Source organism: Cheilinus undulatus, linkage group 9 (genome assembly GCF_018320785.1).
Source record: "Cheilinus undulatus linkage group 9, ASM1832078v1, whole genome shotgun sequence".
In the NCBI taxonomy this organism is placed as follows: domain Eukaryota; kingdom Metazoa; phylum Chordata; class Actinopteri; order Labriformes; family Labridae; genus Cheilinus; species Cheilinus undulatus.
In genome coordinates this window covers 20,910,944-20,933,986 of record NC_054873.1, presented here as the reverse complement: position 1 = coordinate 20,933,986, position 23,043 = coordinate 20,910,944, and the positions used below count along the sequence as shown (strand labels likewise).

General features: G+C 37.8%; 1 protein-coding gene across 4 annotated transcripts; it reads right to left on the bottom strand.

Annotated features, from left to right (window-relative positions):
• Positions 1 to 1,698: 1,698 nt before the first annotated feature.
• Positions 1,699 to 21,485, bottom strand: LOC121514968 (tyrosine-protein kinase CSK-like). 4 transcript variants are annotated; one of them, XM_041795455.1, is made up of 14 exons: positions 21,024 to 21,485; positions 19,691 to 19,910; positions 12,354 to 12,458; positions 12,138 to 12,251; positions 8,763 to 8,875; positions 7,057 to 7,276; positions 6,218 to 6,311; positions 5,338 to 5,403; positions 4,932 to 5,031; positions 4,734 to 4,824; positions 4,576 to 4,649; positions 3,218 to 3,413; positions 3,026 to 3,112; positions 1,699 to 2,790 (listed from the first exon to the last, which is right to left on the bottom strand). In XM_041795455.1, the coding sequence occupies exons 3-14, from the start codon at positions 12,366 to 12,368 to the stop codon at positions 2,605 to 2,607; spliced, it is 1,356 nt and encodes a 451-aa protein (XP_041651389.1). In that variant the 5' UTR covers positions 12,369 to 12,458; positions 19,691 to 19,910; positions 21,024 to 21,485; the 3' UTR covers positions 1,699 to 2,604. The 4 variants fall into 4 exon arrangements, with proteins under 4 accessions (XP_041651389.1, XP_041651390.1, XP_041651388.1 ...); XM_041795456.1 differs by having other exon boundaries at positions 19,691 to 19,840; XM_041795454.1 differs by having other exon boundaries at positions 19,691 to 19,803.
• Positions 21,486 to 23,043: the final 1,558 nt, after the last annotated feature.

The following is a 23,043-nucleotide window of genomic DNA, read 5'->3' as shown; positions in this document are numbered from 1 at the left end:
CAAGACCGAGCAAAATGTTCTTGAGTCCGAGACATGACCAAGACATTCAAAATGTGATCTTCAGACCGGTCTCAAGACCAAGACCCTTCTTGAGTACTACAACGCTAGTATCTAGAGTGGTTGAATGAGGGGTTTCACACGAAAAGGACACTTGTCTTTATTCATTGTGAATACATTTCTTTAAAAGCGCAATTTCATGTTGTTCAATGGTGGCAAAACCCACAAGTATCTAAAGGAATTGTCTTACCTTTCTACATCCAAAATTATTAACCCTCATGCCCTTTAAAGAAAAACTCACTTACAGTTAAAAACAAATGTTGTTTAGTCAGTTAAATGAGTTAAATGGAAAAAAAAAAAATATATATATATATATATGGAAATATAAAGAAATATAATTATATGTGTGTGTGTGTGTGTGTTTCCTTTGATAATACGCCATTTAATGCTATAGTGAAAAACAAAGAAACTGAATATTCTGATAAGTCCTGTTTTTAATTTTTTTTAATGTTATTATTTTTTTTTAATCACAGGTTTACCTGTCAAGATGATAAGCTAGAACACTGACTTTGGTGCATTTTTATTCATTGCACAACAATGCCAGGTTTTAATTTTTTTTTACATATTTACTGTTAAGAAAAACAATGTCAAATCAGTTTAACTGCAATAAAATTATGATTGAATAATATTTTTAAAAAATATTTTTTTATCAAGGGGTGATTAGTGAATGTAAATTATACTTTGCAAAAACAAAAAAAAACAAAACAAAAACAAAAACAAACAAACAAACAAACAAACAAACAAAAAATGTTTAGATGTCCATTTTGATCATATACCACTTAAGTCCATGAAGAAAAACAAACAGGAAAAAATAATTCTGTAACCAATTTTATTTTCAATGTTATTTTAATCACAGGCTGACCTGTCTAGAAGTTAAGCTAGAACATTGACTTTGATTCATTTTTACTTTTTGTGTAATACAAGATTTTTTAACAGTGTTCATATGTGTGCTGTTTACAACAAATTTTGTAAGTAGGCTTGAACTGCAATAAATTATAACAGATCAATATTTAAAAATATATATCTTATCAGAAATGGATTATAATGGCAGTCAACAGAACTCACTTTGTTGTTAACAGTAAATGAGAGCAACGTTTCCTGACAGTCAAAATACAACAGATGTGAGTGTAATTAAAAAATATCAGAAACTCAATTAAGAAACGCCCATCTTCACTTAACATCATGACCAGGGACTAGGCACAGCCAAAATTCTTACACAAATAGAACTCGTAACCTTAAAAAAGGGTGCTTACACAGCATAAAGCTTAGGTAGCTCCCTATGTCAAATCTTTATCAAATAAAAAGGGGAATAAAAAATATAAATACGCGTTACAGTGCTGAACAGTGCAGCACAGACTATAGTCTCATACATAGTAATATTTTGATTATGTATCATAGATTTTGTCTTTAAAAAATTAAAATTGAGATGTATTTAAGAACTGATGATTTAAAAAACTCCTCATTTGCATGAAGACACTATAGTTTCAAAAGGTGATGCTGTCAAAACACCTTTTGCACTGCACATAAGTATGTACTTTAATGTATCAAAACACTTTTATCTTATTATGTCTTCTCTGCAAATGCTTAGTCAGCTTCTAATTAAAATGGAAGGTGCAAATAAGTGAAAGTAAAAACTCAGTATAGAGAGCAACATTTTATTTATTTATTTCAATAAGTACAAAATGTAGACATTTTGGTCAAATACAGATATTCCCAAAATTAAACATTTATTGATGTTGGATGGAATACTGTGTACATACAGGTTCAGGTTCTGTGATGGAACTTGTAAGTTTGTTTTGTAGCCAGCAATAGTGACATCCAATAGGACACACAAATGACAAAACAGGTGTACCATTACCTAAATGCATGCACAGGATGGTGAATTATCAGTAGTAAGGTGACTTTTTTTCAACTTGTGCTTTTCTTTGACAAACAGAGGATGAAAAAGTAGGCAAGAAAAACGTAAATAAAAAAAAACAATGCAAAAATAGAGCTGTATAATTAGACATTTTAACTTAGTTGTTTAAAAAAAATAATTCAACATTCATGCATGATGGTGTACCTGGAAATGATGAAAAAAGTTGTACAATGAAAAGTCAAATATCTAAATTGTTTTCCTATTTTCAAGCATATTTCCTTTTTTTAAACAGACATCATGGATCATGTAAAGTCAGTCAAATGATGTTAACTAACTACATGGAATAAAATAATGGTATCAATAATACCAAGGATTTCACTAAAAAACAATAATCACAAAGGCACTGTGGCTCTGAGGCAGCACTGTTTTAAGGACAGATTCTAAATATGACAGTTAATCATTCACTCCTGATACCACACGCAGGAAAACTGATCCACATTGACTTACTGAACTTTGAACAAATTGATTTGAGGGATAACAAACTTAATAATGGTAATATTTGAAAGCTTATCAACAACTTTCCCATTAATTCAGCTTTTATCTTTGTTTTAATCCCAGGTTATGGTTCCTGGCGGTCAAAATAGAGGTGCAAAAGTCAGTTTTATGTCTGTTTCTGTCTCACAGATCCCTCATTGTCTTTTTCCCCTCCCTTGGCTGATATGTTGTAGCCACTCCTTCAACATCTGAAAGCTTGGTCGACCAGCAGGTTCCAGGTTCCAGCACTGTTTCATGATGTTATACACCACCTCAGGACAGCCGTCTGGACAGTCCATTTTGTATCCCTTCTCTACTCGAGGCACAACATCTTTTAATGGCTACAGAATTAAAAAAAAAAAAAAAGTTGTATGAAAAAGAGACATGACAGTAAAACAAGGATAATTTGAATTAAAAAATATAGTCAAAAAGTCAGCAAAATCTCTTAGATTCAGCAAGACTTTTTCAAGTATTGCTTATTTTCAGGTGTGTTTATATCATTAAAGGGAACTTTTCAATAGTATACCAACTGTAAATGTGTTTTATGAAGGTTAAAAAAAGGATATTCATACTTACAATTCTTGGATAAGGCACTCTACCAAAAGAGTAAATCTCCCAAAGCAATATGCCGTAACTCCAAACGTCTGATTTGGTTGAAAATTTCTGTTGATTAAAGGAAAATACACTTATAAGAAATTATTTAAATCAGGCAAACATGGCACAAAAACTCTACTCAGCATATCATGAGAAGAGTAAATTGCACTATACCTTTTCTCTGAGGGCCTCTGGGGAGGTCCACTTCACAGGAAGTTTGGCTGTATCTTGAGTGGACGAGGCCTCCTTCGTCAGGCCGAAGTCACTGACTTTGGCGATGTTGTCATCTGATACCAGAACGTTGCGGGCTGCCAAGTCTCTGTGGACAAAGTTATTGGCTTCCAGGTATGCCATGGCTTCGCAGACGTCTCTGTGAAAGTATAAGATGAGAAAGTTTGGAAAGCCTGTTTAGTTCCCTTTTAAATGATGCTACATTTGCAAAGAACATGCATTTGCCAATCTTTGCCAATGCCAAACAGCTTATTTTGCTGTTGTTATTAACTCTTGTTTTGAGCTTCCTGACAATCAGTTGCCTGATTGGCCTGCACGACAGCGCAACTTCAAGCTGGTATCTGCAAAAGCAAGTTGCAGCATTATTTGAAGTGAGTCCTAGTGCTATCTCCAAACTGAAGGCCAAGTTCCATATAACAGGGGATGTCAGAGACAGGTTGCGAACTGGACATCCTAAGAAGACGACACCCCGAGACGGCTAGTTCCTCACCCTGTCAGAACTTAATGTGTCTTTTACAGACTTACAGTTAATGGTTTGCAGGTACGACATGGTTGACGGCGCTCTGCCCAGACAATTGCATGCAGCCCTTCATTTGTTTACAGTGGAAATCTCAATGCAGAGAGAAGATGAGATTCTTCAACCAGTGTCAATCCTGTATACCCACAGTGCAGGATCAAACTCTATCCTCGTAGGTAAAAATGCTTGCCCCCACAGAATGTGGTTTATCAGAGACTAACTCCAGAATTTGGGAGTTGAATGGCCTGCCAGCAGTCCTGACCTCAACACCAGTAAATAATTGTGGGATCAGCTTGGTTGTGCTGTTCATGCTAGAGTGACCAACACACCCACACTGGCTGACTTGCAACAAATGCTGGTTGAAGAATGGGATGCCATCCCATAGCAGTGTGTGACCAGGCTGGTGACCAGTATGAAGAGGAGGTGCCAGGCTGGTGTGGCTGTGTATTTCAATCCACCCACACCCCACTGAGGCTCCTGTTTTAAATTAATAAACTGTTAAATTGCCAATATTTCAATCCACCACACAACACCAAACAAGAGTCAATGGTAGAATAAGCTGTTTGGCATTGGAAGAGAAGATTTGGCAAATTTGTCATGGACACTGCCCAGTATAAGATTTATTACAAACATGCATTGTTACAACACAGAAACAATCTACCAAACACAATTTCCTTACTTTTTGTGGTAAGTTTATATGCATGTCAAGCTTTCTGGTTCATTAGAAAAGGCCAGGTTTCTGAAATGACACCGTGATGACATGGTGGATTTTACTAATACTCACAGTGCAAAATTAAGAAGAGCATCTCCACCGAGTACCGTCCGACCTCTGGAGCGTAAGTAGTCAACCAAACAGCCCTGAGAAACACAAACATATGACATCGCTGACATCACTACTCTGGTCATAGTGATTTATAATCAGTCAGACAGTTGAACACCTACCTTAGCCATGTACTCAGTTACTATAAACAGACTGCCATTCTCTTCCACAATCACTCCCAACAGCTGCACCAGATTATTGTGCCGTAATTGCCTGAGGAAAAAGAAGCAATCTGACGTGATTCTTGACGTACTTATTCTTTTTTGTCTTCATGTATATAAAGGTCAATAAACAGAGACATAATATGTTGCATTTCTTACGTCATGACAGAAGCCTCTGCAATGAAGGCCTGTGCCGTAGCATCATGTTTTATGCACTTCACAGCTACTTTAGTCCCTCTATAGTCTCCCACCATTACATCTGGAATACAATAACCATGAGCTGTTGAGGATCAGTGAAATTAAAAAGTACAAAAATAAACACAGATCTAGACGTTGATGGTTTCTGGTAATGTTTGGGTCTACTAGCTTACTTTTACCTGTGTCTCTCATCCTTTCCTACCTTAGTTCCACCACCTTTATTGAGATCTCAATTCAAACTTCTCTTGTCAATGACAACAAACACTTTAAGATCTACTTCTTAATTGGCGTGATCTTTGAAAGTGAACTGAGCAAAATAACAATAAACTTTATCTGAATTCATAAGCATGACTTTGAAGTTACTTGCCTCCAAACTCTCCTTTTCCAATGACCTGCTTCAGCGTTAGGTCTTTTCTGTTCATGGACCAGCCACCTGTTAGTCATTGAAGAGGAAAAACAGGGAAGTAATCTCGGACCTTATAGGTAAGCCATGACATACAAAAATGTTGGGATACCAGAGAATGAAGTAGAAGGAACCAAAATAACTTCAAGAGAAAAACAATCAAATAATTGTGAAAAGACTGAAAACGGGCAAAAATGGATAAAAAGGTGCAAAAGATGACAGAAAAAAATAGATGAAAAGTGGTTACCGAGTGGCAAAATGGGTTAAAGGTGTCAAAAATGGGCAAAAAGTAGCAAAATATTGGCAAAAATGGGCAAGTTAAAAAGGGAAAGGCTGTTAAAAAGTAGCTAAAATGAGTTTAAAGGGTCAAAAATGATAGAAAAAAATAAATGAAAAGTGGTTACAGAGTGGAAAAATGGATTATAGATGTCAAAAATGGCCAAAAAGTAACAAAAAATGGGCAAAAATGTGCTGCTGAAGTAGTGAAAAGTCCTTAAAAAGTAGCAAAAATGGGGTTAAGGTAAAAAATGGATGACGTTCAGAAAAATTGTCTAAAAGGGCAACAATGGGTCAAATGTAGCAAACTATTAAAAACAGGTTGCAACAGAGTTGAAAAGTGGCAGAAACAATTAATTTGAACATCAGAACCTCAAAATAACGACACAATTTTCAGTTCCAAAGTGAGGTAACGATTAGCTAGGATGCTAGCACCCATGCTGCACAGACGCATTGATACCAATAAATCCCAGCTGGGGAGGGACCATTCTCTGGGGTTTTCAGGGGCCACTTATGTCGCCCGGCCTGCCAGTGATACAACTGCTTTAGCTGAAAAAGAATCACTTACTCCTAGAAAACTCATCCTGAGCGGCCACTGTCCCCTCCTCCAGCTTTGGCTTTATTAGTCTGGTACACAAGCCATCGGCATCTTTGGTGTAGTGCTACAAAAGAAGCAAAAACAAGAAATTAGTAGGATTAAATTAAAGTAAAAGGTGTCAACCTGTACAAATTTCAGGCCCCCCTTACATAAGTTTGAAGCCTTACAAAAGCTTGTTTTCTCTCAGGCAAATGGAAACAGATTAGTCTCTTAATCTGCACCAAAAGCACAAGCCTCTTTAATAAAAACTGATTATTTATATAAACATATTTTTGGTGCTGGTGATGATTTAGAAGAGTGTTGGCATTAACATATACATCAGAAAACAAAGCTGTGCTAAAATACTTTTAGAGTTTCGAATCAAAAACCCAGCCAGTGGTGTTTTACAGTGACCACTAGAGGGCTGTCTAATCAAGCTAGCTAAAGTTATTTGGGCGACTAAGGGTTTTGCCTTTAGAGGGTTGTTCTAAACTTCCACTTAATCCTCTGTTTTACTTTGTGGAGTTTAAAGTGTCCTTCTGTTTCAAATAAGCAACAGAAACAGTCATTTAAAGAGTAAAAGACTCTGTGTTTCTGAGAGGTAAGAAGGCTGAAGCTCAGCACACTGACACTCTTCCTCTTTGACACTTCCTGTTCATTATTTGTTCCAGGAACTGCATGCGGTCTGTGTGGTAAGAGAGAGAGTCACATTGACATAAAACAGGAAAGTAAAACTTTACATACAGTAGACCAAGGCCCTATTTGGCACCAGAGAAAACACCATGAAAAAACATGTTATTTATAAAACAAGACCTAATATTATGTCACACCTCGACCAGCTGCATGAGGTTTTCAAAGAACGCCTCTTCATCGATTGTCAGCTTGCCATTGTTGTAGATGATGTGGTAGTGCTCCACCTTTCCGTCGCAGCTCACACATAAAGTGTAGTCGCCAGGGAAGTTGGTGCTCTCTCGCACCAAGAACAGGCCTGTCTCTGGGGGGTTTAGCAACTGCTCAGCCTGGTCTCGAGTTATCTTCCCATGAAACCATCTATGTATGGAAGAAACAGAGAGAGAAACACCTCCGTCACAAACAATGAAAGTATAAAGATATATAGTACTGTGCAGAACTTTTAGGCATGTTAAGGCCAAAAATTGAGGCTGAAGTAAGGCATACAATGGCGACTAAGGTGCCTGAGGGCACCATCGGGTAAAAAGGAGGACTGACACGACTCTGGATGTCCTTGAATATTACCAGGGTCATGGGAAAATAATCTGAAAAAATTACAAAGTCCACACCTCCAGGGCAGAGTAAGGGGTGGGTGTGGTAAGTAAGGATGGTTGAGGTTACTGACCAGGTGGCTTGTAGGATTGCCACAAGCCCTTGGTTATGCTGTGGATGTCCCGAGGGGCTGAAAACAGCTGGCAGTCCCCAGCATGTACCAGGGGCAAAAGAAATGCTGTCCAGCTTGACCTTGGCTACCAAGTGACACGTGTGGACATGTATCAAGCTTGACTCTGGCCACCCTCCCCTCCTCTCCAGTCCTTGGCACATGCAGGTAATCCTTGCACCCTATCAACCTAAAACTTGTGCAAATGGCTGTATTTTAAAAATTATTTAATTGAAATTTAAAAAGACCTGCAGTAAATCCTAATCCTCATTTTTGTAGAAACTGAATTAAAGAGCGTTTGGTTTGTTTTTAAGTTTGAAGATGTTTTTGTTTTTTAACCATGAAAACCAAAGTTAGGAACAGATTGTTGGCAACGTTTTTTCACCAGAATTTCATATTTAAATTCATCTTTAATTTTAAATTCGACATTCAATACTTGAAGGTATGTAGAATCATAAGAACTGTATTAAGGAAAAGATGGCTTTCCTTGATTTGTTTCTGGTCTTTTTAACATTGGATGCTCATTCACACCATCATACATCTGTGAACATATATGACAAACAAATACTAACTGATATTAATGTTACATTACTTAAGGCTATTACCAAAACATAGCTCTAATATCTATCCATATGTTGTCGTACTGTGTTTTTTGAATAATTTTGTCACCAGCTGTTGATCTAGGTGAGCATGATGAAATCTGTGATGAATTCTTTATACATAAACCTTATTTCATAAAGGTGTGCACAAGGCTGTATACTAAATCTGTCATGCCATCAAACAGGGAGATTTCAGAGATTACTTCAGTCTTTCTAAGATAGAAAAGTAACAACAGGAAACAGCAGCATTCATGCAGAGCTGAGCTGGAAACAGACACAAGTGCTCTGCAATTATGACACAGCCCGACCCAACTGTGGTCTCCATTCACATAACTGAAGCGTCACAGCCACCACGACAAATAGGCCGTCTGCTTTCAGCAACCACACAGCCATGAGAGGAGGGCAGAGACGAGCTATTTTAGCCAGCATACAAAGCTTGCATGAGTGAAACTTTTGAGATCCAGGCAGCAGATGCATCAATCTTCTAAGTGACTGAAGTTTAAGATTAGATTGGATGTAAATAAATCACAATGATTAGTGTACTCACGGCATTAGACTCAGCTTGCCTCCATGTTTCACACCTTCCCTTTTCTGAACGTAGTTGGCAGGAATGGTTCCCTCTTGACCTGCAGCATTTTTAGCTTTGTACCAGTTTGGATCCTAAAATACAGACAGGAATTCATCTTCATTTTGAGTTTTTACAACAACCATGAATCATTACTTTTGTTTTAATATCTATAAACCAACAAATATCACTTTACTGTATTCAGATGCTATTTCAAACTGCTAAGGGAAGGAATGAACTGAATGGTGCAAGAACTTTTAGAAAAACATTGACATGGATAAATATTAAGCAGTGACGTCTATCAGTCAAATGGGTTAACTTGTGGCTAGGAATTAAAAATGTGTTTTTCTCTTGCCATTCTAAAAATGGATGAGATGGGGTTTAGGTGAGGCTCAAACATTATGAAATGATTTAAACTGTTTGTTGTATCTTTTTGTCTTCTTTCTTTCTTTGAAACAGTATGTGTTAAAGCAGTGGATATAATATTCAGCTTCAGCCCAAACTTAATCGATCAGTTGATCCTTTTATGCACTTAACTGTCCTTTATAGTCAACTTTTAGGCTTTTTATTCCATTTCAAAATAAACTACTGCATGCAAGATTTTTCTAAGAACATAAATTTAGCCTGAAATGTAGCACATTTTCAGAGCCATTAGTTACTACTCTAGAATCTATCAACAGAAGGTTTAGTAAAAGACCCATTTTCAAAAAAGTTGGGACATTATGTAAAATAATGAAAACTGACTACAGTGATTTTCAAACCCTTGTCAACCAGTATACGATTGAGTACAGCAAAAAACAAGCTATGTAATGTTCAAATTCATAAAATGTATTGTTTTTAAGGAAATATACCCACAATCTGAATTTGATGCCTGCAACACATTCAAAAAAGTGGGGACACGGGGAGGAAAACACTGGTTAAATTGTAAATGCTCAAAAACACCTGGGACATTCCACAGGTAAGTAGGTTAACTGGTAACAGGTGACAATACATGACTGGGTATAAAAGGAGCAATCCTAAAAGGCGCAGTCTTTCACAGTCAATGCTGGTGCGCGGTTTACCACTTTATAAAAGACTGTGTATACGAATAGTAATTTAGTTTTCAATCAACATTCCCCAACATGCAATTGCAAAGAAATAAGGGATATCACCATCTATAGCCCATAATATCATCACAAGATTTAGAAATTCTGGAGAAATCTCTACATGTTTTACAATTTGTTACAGTATACTTTATTGTCCCCTAAAGGAATTTTTTTGGACTCGAAGTGCTGCACACATCAGTAATAAATAGAAAAATAATCTACATTTACAGAATTGCACACATTAAAAAAAAGATCCAATACACAACCCACATATATTGCACAGATTCTCATAGAAATAGAAAAGAAAATGATAATAAATAATAAATACAATAATTAAAAGATCAAATACAGCCAGATAGGTTGTATTTTATAGTTGTAGACCAAAACCCAACAGTTAATAACCATGACCTTTGATAACTCAGGTGGCACTTCATGAAATACCAGCATGCATAGACAAAGCCATAGATCAACAACATCAGGAATTACTGCCAACTTCTCTGGCCCCGAGCTCATCTGAGATGGACTGACCCAAAAGTGTGCTGTGGTGTGGTCTGATGACTTTCTGATTGCTTTGGGGAATAACGGCCAGTGAGTCTTCTGGACCACGGAGGAAAAAAGACCATCCAGATTGTTCATGATAAAAAGTTCAAAAGCCAGCATCTGAGATGTTGTGGGGTGTATTAGTGGAGAGAAAGGAATTACATGCACATCACTGAAGTACATAGCTTTTAAAGAATCATCACAAAAGAACAGGTAACGCCTGCACATTGTTTTAGTTCCCATGGCATGGGTAACTAGCACATCTGTGACGGCACCATTAATGCTGAGAGGTACATTCAGGTTTTGGAGCCACATACTGCATGAGTTACAACAGCATGGCTTCAAAGCAAAAGAGTGCAGATACTAGACTGGCCTGGAAGCAGTTCACACCTGTCTCCCCTTGAAAATTTACAGTGCATTATGATGTGCATTATGATGTGCATTAAGATGTACGTCAATTTGTCTTTCAGTACTTCAATCATTTTTGTCTGCAGCCCACAGACACTTGGAGTGTTGTTAAAAGGAGAGGTGATTTAACATAGTGGTAAATATGCTACAGTCACATGAAATGTGTTCAGAATAAATCAGTTTGAATTTTATCAGTCTTTGTGTTGCGTTTGGTTGAATTTAAGCTGAAAGTGATTGACATTTTAAACAACGTCCCAACTTTTTTGGAATCGTGGTTTATACAAAACTAATGCAACTGAAGAACAACTAAACATGTTTTAAAATGAGCCATCTCCATTATGCAGATTTGATTTTGAGGAAAGGAAGACCAGATGTGTTTGTTTTTCTACTGTCTATACAGGTTTGATGGCTGATCTCACAGCATGCGTAGGTCACTAAATATCTATCGGAAATGTTTAATGTTATTTTGATTTCTTCCTATGTATCTGCAGACAATAAATAAGAAAAAATGCCTTTCTTAGCCTTTAGCAGTGCTACAGATAGACATAAAAATAATCATTCTCATCATTTTGATGAGACCAGTGGTTCTCAACTGGTGGGTTGTGACCGCAAAGCTTTTTCTAGTGAGTTTTGAATGTGTCCAAAGAGAAAAAATTGGCCAAAAAGTCTGTACGAAAGCCCAAAGTCGATTTTTTAAAGTTTTTCTTATGATGATGAGTTAATTTTAGCATTTGTCTCAAGATTTCTGCCTACGTGTCTCCTTTACTTTAAATAACAAAGCTGGTTTTCCCAAGTTAGGAGGAAATTCCTTAAGAAATTACCACCTGTCAACCAAATGTTTGAAGAAAAATGGATTAATATAAATGTATGCATGCATTTACTTCTGTAATGATTTGCTTTTTAAACATGTTTTTTCATTTCTCTTTGTTAAGTTATGTTTTGCTTCATTTAAGGTCTAAACTAAAACATTTTTCATTAAATAAATTAGAGTGGTTAGAGATTTTACAAGATTTGAGTCTCTTTAGTAGGTGGTGATTGGTCCTGATGGCTAACCAGCTGAGCCAAGATTCATCCCAAAATAATAAAAAGTATCATTTAATTATAAAGTAGAATCTACAGCAAATATAAAGCTAAGTTATATACACATTTTAAAGTCATGTCCAAAGTCCCACAACATAAGATTAAATACGTAAAGAAAAGTCTTTTAAATGTATCTTTTGGGTCTTTTGTTGGTTTATTCCTTTTTATTCTGTTCATATGCTCTTAGTCAGTCTGACTTCTTTTTCTTGTCTGTACTAACAAAATGTGGCATTAAACCCCTTACCTTTGTGACAATAATAATAGTCAACACATCCCCTTTGTTGAAGGGCAGGTCCTGTTCTGACGTGCCTTTAAAGTTGTACCTGGCCACACATTCTGTGCCCTGCGGCCATGGAGTCTGTGGAAACACAGGCAGATCACTTTATATATCTAAGACCACATATCAGACATGTTTTGTTATGTTTTTAACACAGTTTCTACTCTAATAGCTGATGCTAACCTGGACCTCTGTCATGGTGAGGCAGTTGAATCCTGTCACAGGGGATTTTTTTTTCTATCTGCTACCATTAGAGCTGGTAAACACGCCCACACACACGTACAGAGCCTGTAGGAAAACAAAGAATAAAATGAAGTACGACCCCCCCCACAGAGTTATTCACTTGATCATTAACATAAGACAGTGAGTTTATGGTGTGCATTTTTTCACAGCAAACAAGTTGTAAGAAAGAGGCGCATCAGATCTGACAGTGTCAGTAAAATAACTCACTGATATAGAAAGCAGAACTGACACATTTTCTTTTTTTTTTTTAAATACCACTTTCACAACTGGGGCAGAATGTTTCCATGACGCAGGGAAATAGGGCGTACTAGAAGAAGAGGCTCAGAGTGTTAATTTAGACAACTTTGTCCAAGTAAATTTTATTGAGCCTTGAAATGTACAAATAATTATACAGTATACAAAATATACAGTTCTTATTTCCTTTGTTATAAACAAGCAAACATGAAAACATGAGGTATCAGCATAAAAAAAAAAATTCAGACAACTTTAGGGCCAAGAATTTACTTTAAAGTACAGCTTGGCATTATATTCTTACTTGTCAATAAATAGCAGTAATGCCATGTATATGTGATAAGTTAGCCTGGTACATTTTTCATACATTTCAAACATTATTGAATTTCCCTTCGGGGATAAATAAAGTTCTTGTATTGTATTGTATCATACTGTATTGTATTTTGACCAAAAATGGACAGAAACTGTTTTTCAAGCTTAGCCCTGAGAACAAGGCCTCGTAGGAGCTCAGCTCAACCCTGGAATGCAAACTTGTGGTGAGATGTGAGCAGGCCTGAGGGATTCATCCAGGCCAGCATTTCTTTACGTCAGTAAAGCAGCCGCTGTGACAGTAACCTTAGGCCTGAACACAGTGTTTTCACGATACATGTGCACCAAACCCAGCAGAGGCATTACAGTGAAATGATGACCTATGGGTTAAGTCATGGCTAAAGCAACCCCCTGATACTGCCACATAATGTACATCTTCATTTCCTCTATCAGTTCCCATCTCAAGAAGTGTGTGGGTGTGTTTGGGTGTGTGTGTGGGGGTGTGTGTGTGTGTGTATGTCTGTGTGTGTGTGTGTGGGGGGGGGGGCTACATCTGTCACTTCACATGAGGTCACATCCTCTGACATGTACTATTAGTATGCTCCACTTCCTGTATGACAGCGCACATTCAGAATACTCCAATGGAAGGGCGAGGCTCTTACATACAAAGTGATTCTCCCTTTGAGAATAAAACACATCAGAATAACAAAGCTGTTTAATGAAAGTAGATGTGACTCTCTAAACTCTAGAGAGGGCCATCACCACTAACACAATGAGAATGTGGCAGATATCATCCCCTGTGGAGTGCTGCAGCTGTTCGGCTGTATCAAGGGACCTCTGCTCATCTAAATGTATCTTCTCTGTTTTCTTTGACTTTTCCCACCATGCACAAGCTCATAACTGGAAGAGAACAGCCAGCAGCTTTGTGTCGTTTATGGTGCAGATTCTGAATTCAGACAAAACTATTCTCCTCGTGCAAAATATTTTTTAGATTTCCTTCAATGTCTATGAATGATCTTAAGGCGTCCTGGATGTGTTTCGTAGCTCCTCTTTAATGTAAAAAAAAAAAAAAAAAAAAAAAAACAGGGCTAACAACAGATTTTTCCTTAAAGTGAAATCTATTTGCAGACTATAAGAATTTTTATTTCTTTGCATGTCATTTCCTTTTTGTTGTTTTAATCTTTTCTGGATAACAACATATAAAGAAAACAAGAAATATCAAAGGCTGTAATGCAATAGATAAATATCCACATACAGTATTTTCCAGCCAACGGTATAGGGGAGAAGGGGTAGAGAAAAATCTTTTAAAAATAAAGAAAGCAATAGACCAATAAAATGAATAGGAATTATGTTGAAATAAATGTTGCAAAAAGAGTGTGTTGAAAAAAAGAGTGCATCAAAATACTGTATTTGGCCATTTCTACTGCTAGATTAAACACTAAAATGCACTTTTACAGCTTCAGAATAATATTTTGGAATTCAAATATGAAATCTGAATTACAGAGAGGATTTTTGCAAATTAGGGATCACTAAACTGATACCCCTTAAGACTAATTCCTTTTTAAAAATCAACATACTTTTACTCTCAAATGTTATTTGTTAGTACTTTACTTTCACTAAAAGGACATGAATGAATGCTGTGCAAAGTTGTGTGATAATCTGCCTGACAGCTCTGGAGGAATTTTACTCTGAAACGTCAACATCAATGTGCTGCTCACACTAGCTGAAAAGTGTGTAAAACAGTATCAGACATTTCATCGAGTAGTCATTTAGATCTTTTTATCTGGACCTAAATGGTAACCTTGCAAAGCACATGGATTTAAAGAGGGAACTGGCTGCAGACTGCAGATCTCAGACACCCCCTCTTGCAGACCGTTATGAGATGCCAGATATTTTGTCAGAACAAGGTGACGTAATTTGCCAGTAAAATGTTTTATAAGTTTCTTTTGTTTTTTAAATGCAACTTTATTCATAGTCAAAGGCTGGCAGTTACATTCATGATTTAACCAAATTGCAAACATTTTTTAGACAAAGCAACATTTCATACAGAAAACAGAATAAAGGTCAGAGGTCTAATCTAAAATTTAAATTATGTCTAAACCCATTTTAGAGGAAGTTACGTGAACATTGGTTTGCTTTAGATTTGTTAGCTTTAGCTGAAGCTGAAGCTATTATGTAGCTAGCAATGCTAGCTACATAACATTTCTACATAAGCCAATGTAGCTACGCTAGCCTTTACTTCAGCAACATGAGCTTCAGCAAATGTAGCAAAAGCTAATGTAGCTACATTAGCTAGAAAGATAACAAAACTACATCACTAATGTAGCTTAAACTACATAGCTTACATAACTAATGTAGCTTCATTAGATTCAGTCTTAGCTTCGTTAGAGTGTTTCATAGAGGACAAGCAAAAGTTTTGTAATGAGGTTTTGCAGGTCAGGTTTTCAACCAACTCTTACCTTAAACCTTACCCTTACTGGAAGTTGATTACAATTTTATTTTTACAGTTTTAGAGTGTGTTTCCTTTCTGAGAGATGCAACATCAACACAGTGGTGGTCTGCAAGAGGGGGCGTATGAGATCAACGGTCTGTGGCTAGACTGTCTTGGATGGATTGTCCAGATTCCATGTCATCAGGCGAATTCATTTTTCAAAGCTCCAATCTGAAATGATTGTGCTAGGAGAATGAGGCAGTAGCTACAGGCAGGAAGCTGACAGCAATGGCTGCTGCCAGTGTAGTGCTTATCTCGGCTGTAGCTGTAGTATAGCGTAGTTTCATGAGCACTGGGCCACATTTCCTTATCAAATAAAGAGCAAAGAACAGAACTGAACAATTTCCATAACGGAAAAGATGTTACTACTTTTCTTCTGACCTGCTCCAGCATGAGATTGCGATAGTTAAGGGCGGGGTATGGTTGTATAAACAATTGCTGCCACTGGTGTAACAATTAGCCCAAAGGTAGCTATACTAAAGCAGCAGTTTCATCAGTACTGGGCCACATATCTTTATTAAACCAAGAGCAAAAGGTCACGTAAAAGAATCTTTATGCAGTTAAGATGTTTTTGCTCTTTTGCCGACCAGCCACAGCATAAGTTTTATCCACATACAAGCTCTACTGTTCATAAACTACAGCAGAGCCTGTCTGCTGAGCTCACGCTTCTACTGGAGCTGCACATGTCTGAATACCTTATTTTGTCTTGTGGCTCATAATGAATGTGACAGACAGAACATTCATCCAATCACCTTCCTAGAATTTTCTGAGTAGTCCTGCCCTTCCCAAATGCTTTGTATGGGAGGTTTTCCAGATAAATATGAATATATCCTGTGTAGTGAATATATTAAACTATCTGGTATTTCAGGTTATTACAATGGTGGTCTGAATGACACTGCCATCAGAAGAATCCTGTCACTGATGTGGCTAATGACCAGATTATGGATCAACAAAGTCTTTGGTGAAAGAGCAGAGTGATCTCACAAAGTTTGTAAGAATCAACAGGGGATGAGACCCTGGCTGACACGCAGCAGCTCTCTGTCATCTTTTCAGTCTCTTTTGGGTCAGTGAATGCATTATAGCAGCAGTCTATATAGAAGCACAGTACAATCTATTTAGGAGGCAGACAGGGCTGTTATTTAGAGTCGGTGGAGCTTCTCTTCAGCCCTGTCATATGGAGCAGTCCATCATCATCATCATCATCATGCTTGCAAACATCCTGGCCCGAAGAACAGATACATTTGAATAAGAATATAGAAGACATATTTCTTTAACCAAGAATATCAGCTTAGGAAATGGCCTGTGTGATCCAAGTCAGCACAATGCTCTCTCCTCCATCCTATTTCAACCCACAGCAGCAAACGTGCGAGTGCATGAGTCCACATGTGAAAACGCACTCACACATGCGTAAGGCATTTAGTCAGTGTGACGATGAGTAACTCTGAGGCAGAGGTAGACATCAAGTACGTGGTTAAAGTATGATGCCTTTTAGCGCATTCAAGTTCCAGCTCTGATTACAGCGATGCTTTAAAAATAAGCTTGTCATTACAGATCAATGCAATGACAAGAAACCTCCGACTGAGAGAAGTTGTCAAATTCAGAAGTGATGATAGAGTTACTAGAAACAACAGGAAACCAGCAAGCCTAGTGACATATATAACCAGAAGAGTCCTGACAGTGCATGAATGTACTTAAATTATTATTTATAATAAAAAGTTGACTCATACCTGATTCATCCAAGCGCAAAAAGATATCATAATCTAGCTTAGCATATCTAAGACACTAACATTGTTGTTCAAACCAAACAGGTTAATCAGCATTTGACTCTTCTTATGCAAGTCAAGTTGTAGTTTCAACCATACAAATGAGGGGCAGCCTGACTGCACAAAGCAAGACAGGACAGGAATGTAGAAATATCTTCTCCAGCCTTGTCTGAATCTGCCACTCCCTCCTTCTGTTCCTACAGACAAGATCTGAGGTGAAATAACTGATCAGGCTTGTTGTAAAATCTGCTGTGATACAGTGAAGAGTGGAGGCCTACTGGTCCTGCTGGTGGATGGACTTACAGATTGGATACTCAAAACTATCAGTGACGTCTACACTTAAATGGTTGTAACCCCTTAAAGAAACACATAGTCTACTTAGGGCTTCTTCCCATATATCCCATACCTGAGTTTTTTCACTTAAAAAATACTAATATTTTGTATGTATCTTACATGGTTTTAACTAAAAAGGTCATCAAAGCACAAAGGGGTTAATCTCTGGGAAAAACTATGTACAGGAACTTTGCTCTTGCTTTTTTCTTGTTGCAACAATCCCCACAAATTTATCTTGTGTCTATAAAACTAACCTCACTCTTTTTATTGATATATGTGATGACAATATTTCCAAACCCATTCGTGCTGATACTGACAACGATATATATACAAGGTTCTGCCTAAACTCCAGAAACTGAAAGCTCGCCTTACAAGATGATGCATGGGATGGGAAAAGTTGTTTGAATATTCAGTCATTATTTCACCCCGATGGTGGCTGAAGTGCATCTGAAGCTGTTTGCTACCTAACGTTAAACAACCAAAGAAGAATACAGCAGTAATGTCCAGTGACACAAGTGAACTGAACTCTTATTAAACTTTGATGTACATTTTCATTAAATAATCTACTCAACTAAGATTGTTTCCCATGTTAAAATTAGCATGAAGCAATCAATTAGCTTCTTAAAGGTTGCATATTATGCAAAATACACCTTTTCAGGCTTTTCTAGCAAAAATATGTGCCCCTGGCCTGTCCAAAATCCTCCCAAGAATTAGAACCCCCCACACCTTTGTGTCAGTGATTTTTTTTTATTATAAATTCCCCTCGAAAGCACATCCCTTGCAGCCATGAAGTACAGCTAAGGTAATATCTTCCAGTACCAATATTATGCAGATAATATTGTGCATCCCTGAATATAATGTGTTAGCATATCATATGTACGATACGATATGATAGGTACTCTCTATGATAACTTGGGCTTGGAGATATGATTATGATTTAGAAAAATTTCCAAATAAAAAAAATAAACTTCTCAAACAGGTTAACTTTTATTCTATCAATAACATGTAACAAAAGTAAACTGAATTTTCATCTACAGGTTCAAGTGTAAGCTGTAAACTTCTCTAAAAATTGCACTGTGGGAGTTATTTACATTAACACTCATGCTCTGAAAGTTTTTATCTGCCTAGAAACAGACTGAGAGTAATGCTAATGTTTCTCCATGATCTATGCAAGTAAACAAAACAGTCAGCAAAACATCAGCTATTTTTTATTTGTATTTGATTGCCTTTCATCTCTGCCACAGATTCAGTGTCAGATGAAAATTTTACCACAAAGACAAAAAATCAGTTTGATTTGAATATCTTTGAAAAAGATCCAGAGTGAGTGATGTGACTGATTAAATATTACTTGAGTTTGAGGACAGCGGTTGCACACAAACAGCATGTAAGTAAAAAGATGTAACATTTTTGGTTGCCAGAACTAAAATGAAACCAAAGTTTCCAACAGTAGATTTTACTTTTGGTATTACTGCAGTGAAGTTAAAGAGAAAATACTGAATTTCAATTTTCTGTTTATCGATTGAATCAATTTATTGCCCAGCCCTAATGATGCAGACACAACAACGGTTACATGGCTTGAAATTAACACCCTCCGAATGTGGGTGGACCTCAGCTGCAGAGGGTACTGTTTCAAAGCTCCTCTCTATCAACTAAGCACATGGGCATCAATGCCATCTGTATGTACCCTGTAAAATACCTGTTAGGCCACACATTCTAGACCTCCTCCTCTAGACCTTTTCACCTCAAGTGAAAATGTATTCGTAACAGATCTTGCTGGTGTACTTGGTACTTTTTATATTAGTACTTTTACTATAATAAAGGATCTGAACATCCCTTTACTGTACATCCTAGTGAGAGCGTCACTGTTAGCACCTTGTCTGTGGTGTTTACATGTGCTCCTACATCTTTCCTCTGTACGCCTCAGTGCAGCCGGGGGTTCTGGGTAATCAGCCCCTCATACTGACCATCCTGCCTCTAGATCCTCTGCTTTGAAGCTGCTGCCTTGTTATCATCACATTACAGCGTGCTCGCCATTCTGACAGAGCCCAGGGCAAAGAGAAGGAAACAATGACTCTGTCAAAGTCCACTGAGCTTCAAACCAGCATGCAGAGAAGCGGCAAGAAACACACTAAAAGAGAAAGATCACATACCTACAGGTCACCCAGCTGGGTCTGACAGTCTGCAGGTGTCCTCTTGAGGAAATCTCCTCTGCTGGTGGACAACAGCTGGACCCTGCAGCAGCACTCTTCTCTGAAACCACAGTCTGCAGGAGAGCGGAAGTACGAGTGCACTGGTGAACCCTGCAGCACAAGCTGTCTTTGTATCACTTAATCGACTGCCACTTTTGCCAGCAAGACTCTACAACACAAGCTATTAAAGCAAATGACAAGGTTTAAATTTAAATGTCAGCCTGTCCATCATAAATAAACACAGAAGAGTTATATTTCAGAGTAACAGGAAGAGGAAAAGTCGTTTTTATCAGTAAAAGGGAAATCCCTTGAAATATATCTCTATCCAAAGGTCAAACATCACAAAGATAAACATGACATTTATAACACTGTTGTTGTGAGAAACCCAACCTTTAGAAAATCACCTTGCAATGATAAAGTAAGCTGCCATGCAGAGACAACTGACACTTCCTGGTTTCAAAGCTCTGCATATTTTTGCAGCACTGCTCTGCTGATGCCACAAACTACAGCTCTGTTTGCTCTGGTTTCATGCTTTCTCTTCATGTTGTCTCACCAGATTAAGACATCTAAACAGTTTTGTCACACTCCGGCCACTCCGGCTTCAGTGTTGCGCAGAAAGTTGCTGACATATGAGGGATTTTCTGTGACAGCGGGGTGGGGTGGGGGTAGGGGTCATAACTCCCTCAATGGATCCCCACTTCCTCTCTCTCACACAAAAACTTTCAGTGGAGTTTTTGTGACTTTATTTGAGTTCAACGGTTGCTTCTCCGGAATTTTAATGTTTAATTTCCGGTCATCAATAAAGTTAGAGGAGAAATGAGGAGTATCAAACTGAGATACATGTAAAAATTAACAATTTCCTGCATTGGACCCTTGCTAAAAAACCCGTAATATTTGCAGAAATATACAGATTTAAAGATCAGTTGTTCTGTGAGAGCATCAGTGCATGCATTGCCAACAGCATATCATTAGAATTGTTGGTATTATGATCTACAGTAAAAGCACGGATTACAGGAGAGAGCTTCAAGATATAACTGCAGTAAATAGTCAGAGGAAGTGGTTGAACTTTGAAAGAGAGGACGAACTGTATCATGGTTTCACGTTTCTACACCCTTGTTTGAAATCAAGTTTAGCTTCATGCATTTTATGAGGGCTAAATAAGCATTTCACATTGTCATATGTCAGTACCATCATTTTTTTTCACGTTACCAGGGCTCTTTAAGATGTTTAGTGGACAGGTAAGCTCTATTTTAACACGTAAACAACAGCTCCCCCCTGTCTGTAAAACTCTTACCTTCCAGTTGAACAACCCGAGGATTCAAGCCAAAAACCAGGCGATACGCTGACAGATGTCCGTTTTCATCAAAACCACAGACTGAGAAACTCCATTCATGAAATAAACAAGGTAAAGTGGACGTCAGCGCGCAAAACAACGTATCAAGTCTTGATAAGGAAGTGAAGTGTGCCTCAGGTGACCCGAAACTTCAGCAGTCCAAAAGTACCACAATAAAATGAGGCAGTGTTGTTATTGGTTCATCTCCTGTCAACATCATCTACAAAAAACGCCTCATAAATCTTTTGGTGCTTTTCGCCGCAACTACAGCCTCGACGCACGTTCTGTTAAAAAAGACTGAAAATTTCTTTAGAAAAACAGCTTGATAAAACTACAGCAGTGGATTAAAAACGACTCAGACTATAATAAAAGTCAGCTTCAAGCAGCCTCACTCCTTTTCCTCTTCAGAATTGAAACATTGAACTTTTTGCCCCACCTTGATTTTTGCATTGCGCATGCGCGTTTTTGGTAAACTGGTCTGGCTAAAAATGGATCACTGGGGTCTATTTGAGACAAGTTTGTGAAAGAATCCGATCATCGATGATTAGAGGAAGTCCACAAATAAAGACGCTGGGGCTGTTTTTTTTTTTATTATACTTTGAATCTGCAGATATAACACAGTAGGATGTCACAGGACTTTTACAGCACAGTGATAAACTTAGCTCTCAGAAGGAAACAGTTGTGCTGTCTAGACAAAAACTCCCACACAAATTGGCAATGTGATGTCACTGAATGGCCAACTAAGCTTACACTGAGACATATCTTTGAACTATTAACATGTAAACTTATTTTCAAGAAGTGGAACCTGTGTTTTAACAACTTTGCTGGCAAAGGCCAGTCAACTACAGGGTTTGTGTTTTTTTCACATTTTGTACAGAAGTAACACTTATTTCAGAGGAAACTGAGTTACATCAAAGAAAGCTGACATTAAAGCAGAATACAGAAGAGTCAACTGATGTGATGTTTCACCGCCCCCTGGTGGTCATAAACAAACACAATTCTTGAGTTCACATTCAGTAACCTGGCTCATGACTCCATGCCAGACTTGTCTCAACAGCTGAGGCGATACACATCAGGCCAGAGGAATGTAATAGAAAGAACAAAGCCTGTGTGCATGATGAGGATTTTCAAGACGTGTGCTGTAATAATTTCCAAAATGGTAATATGTAACCATTTTTAACTCACCAAGAATGCAATTCAGGACCCTGTGAATGTCCGTTAAGGTAAGCTAGCTCAGTGGTTCTCAAAGGGGGGCCTGAAGTTGTGACATGTGGGGGGATAGGCCAAATAAAGTCATGGAAAAATGTTTAGTCTTGCCAAGTAAACGTATACATGACTCAAAATGATTTTACACCAGACATCAGAATTACAAAACCAAAGACAAGAAAATGTGACCAGTTCACCGCTAGATTATGAGAGCCAGATTCTTCCTTTTGCCACGTTTTACTGGTGCAAAAAAGGTTTTTCTGCTGTTGCCTAAATCAGGCAAATTACAGATCAAAGCGGTGCATCAAAAATGAGCTTCATGCAGCAGTCTCATCTTGGAAGCTTCATGTTGCAATTGCTATTCCGTACTTTTTGCAGACAATGTTTGAGAGAAAATACATAAGTAATATCAGAATTTGTTAGTTTGTAACAGTGCAGCTCTGATAAGCATTTTTTGATACCTTTATGTGTGCTTAAATAATAATTTCATTTGCCAAAGGGAGGCCCTGACAGAAAAGTTTGGAAACCACTGAGTTAACTCGACACATCTGTGTGCACTTGTCACAAAAGACTGGCAGAGGAGATGCCCACAATGCCCTCAGACAAGGCCTAAATAGGCACAAAACAAGCAGCCATGCTTAATTAGCTTCAATCTATTCCATGGTGTCCTGTGGGCACAGAACAACTGCATAACAGCATAAAGAGGTAAGACAGGGAAAAGTAGGCTGAATTAACCAACCCAAAGAGGGTATTCAGTGCAAGAGGTGCATCTTGA

Coding starts and splice junctions, on each gene's coding strand:
- LOC121514968 (XM_041795455.1), bottom strand. Junction 8,876..12,137: donor CTATTATTATTGTCACAAAG/GTAAGGGGTTTA, acceptor TCTGTATTTTAG/GATCCAAACTGGTACAAAGC. Junction 4,650..4,733: donor TAACTGAGTACATGGCTAAG/GTAGGTGTTCAA, acceptor TGTGTTTCTCAG/GGCTGTTTGGTTGACTACTT.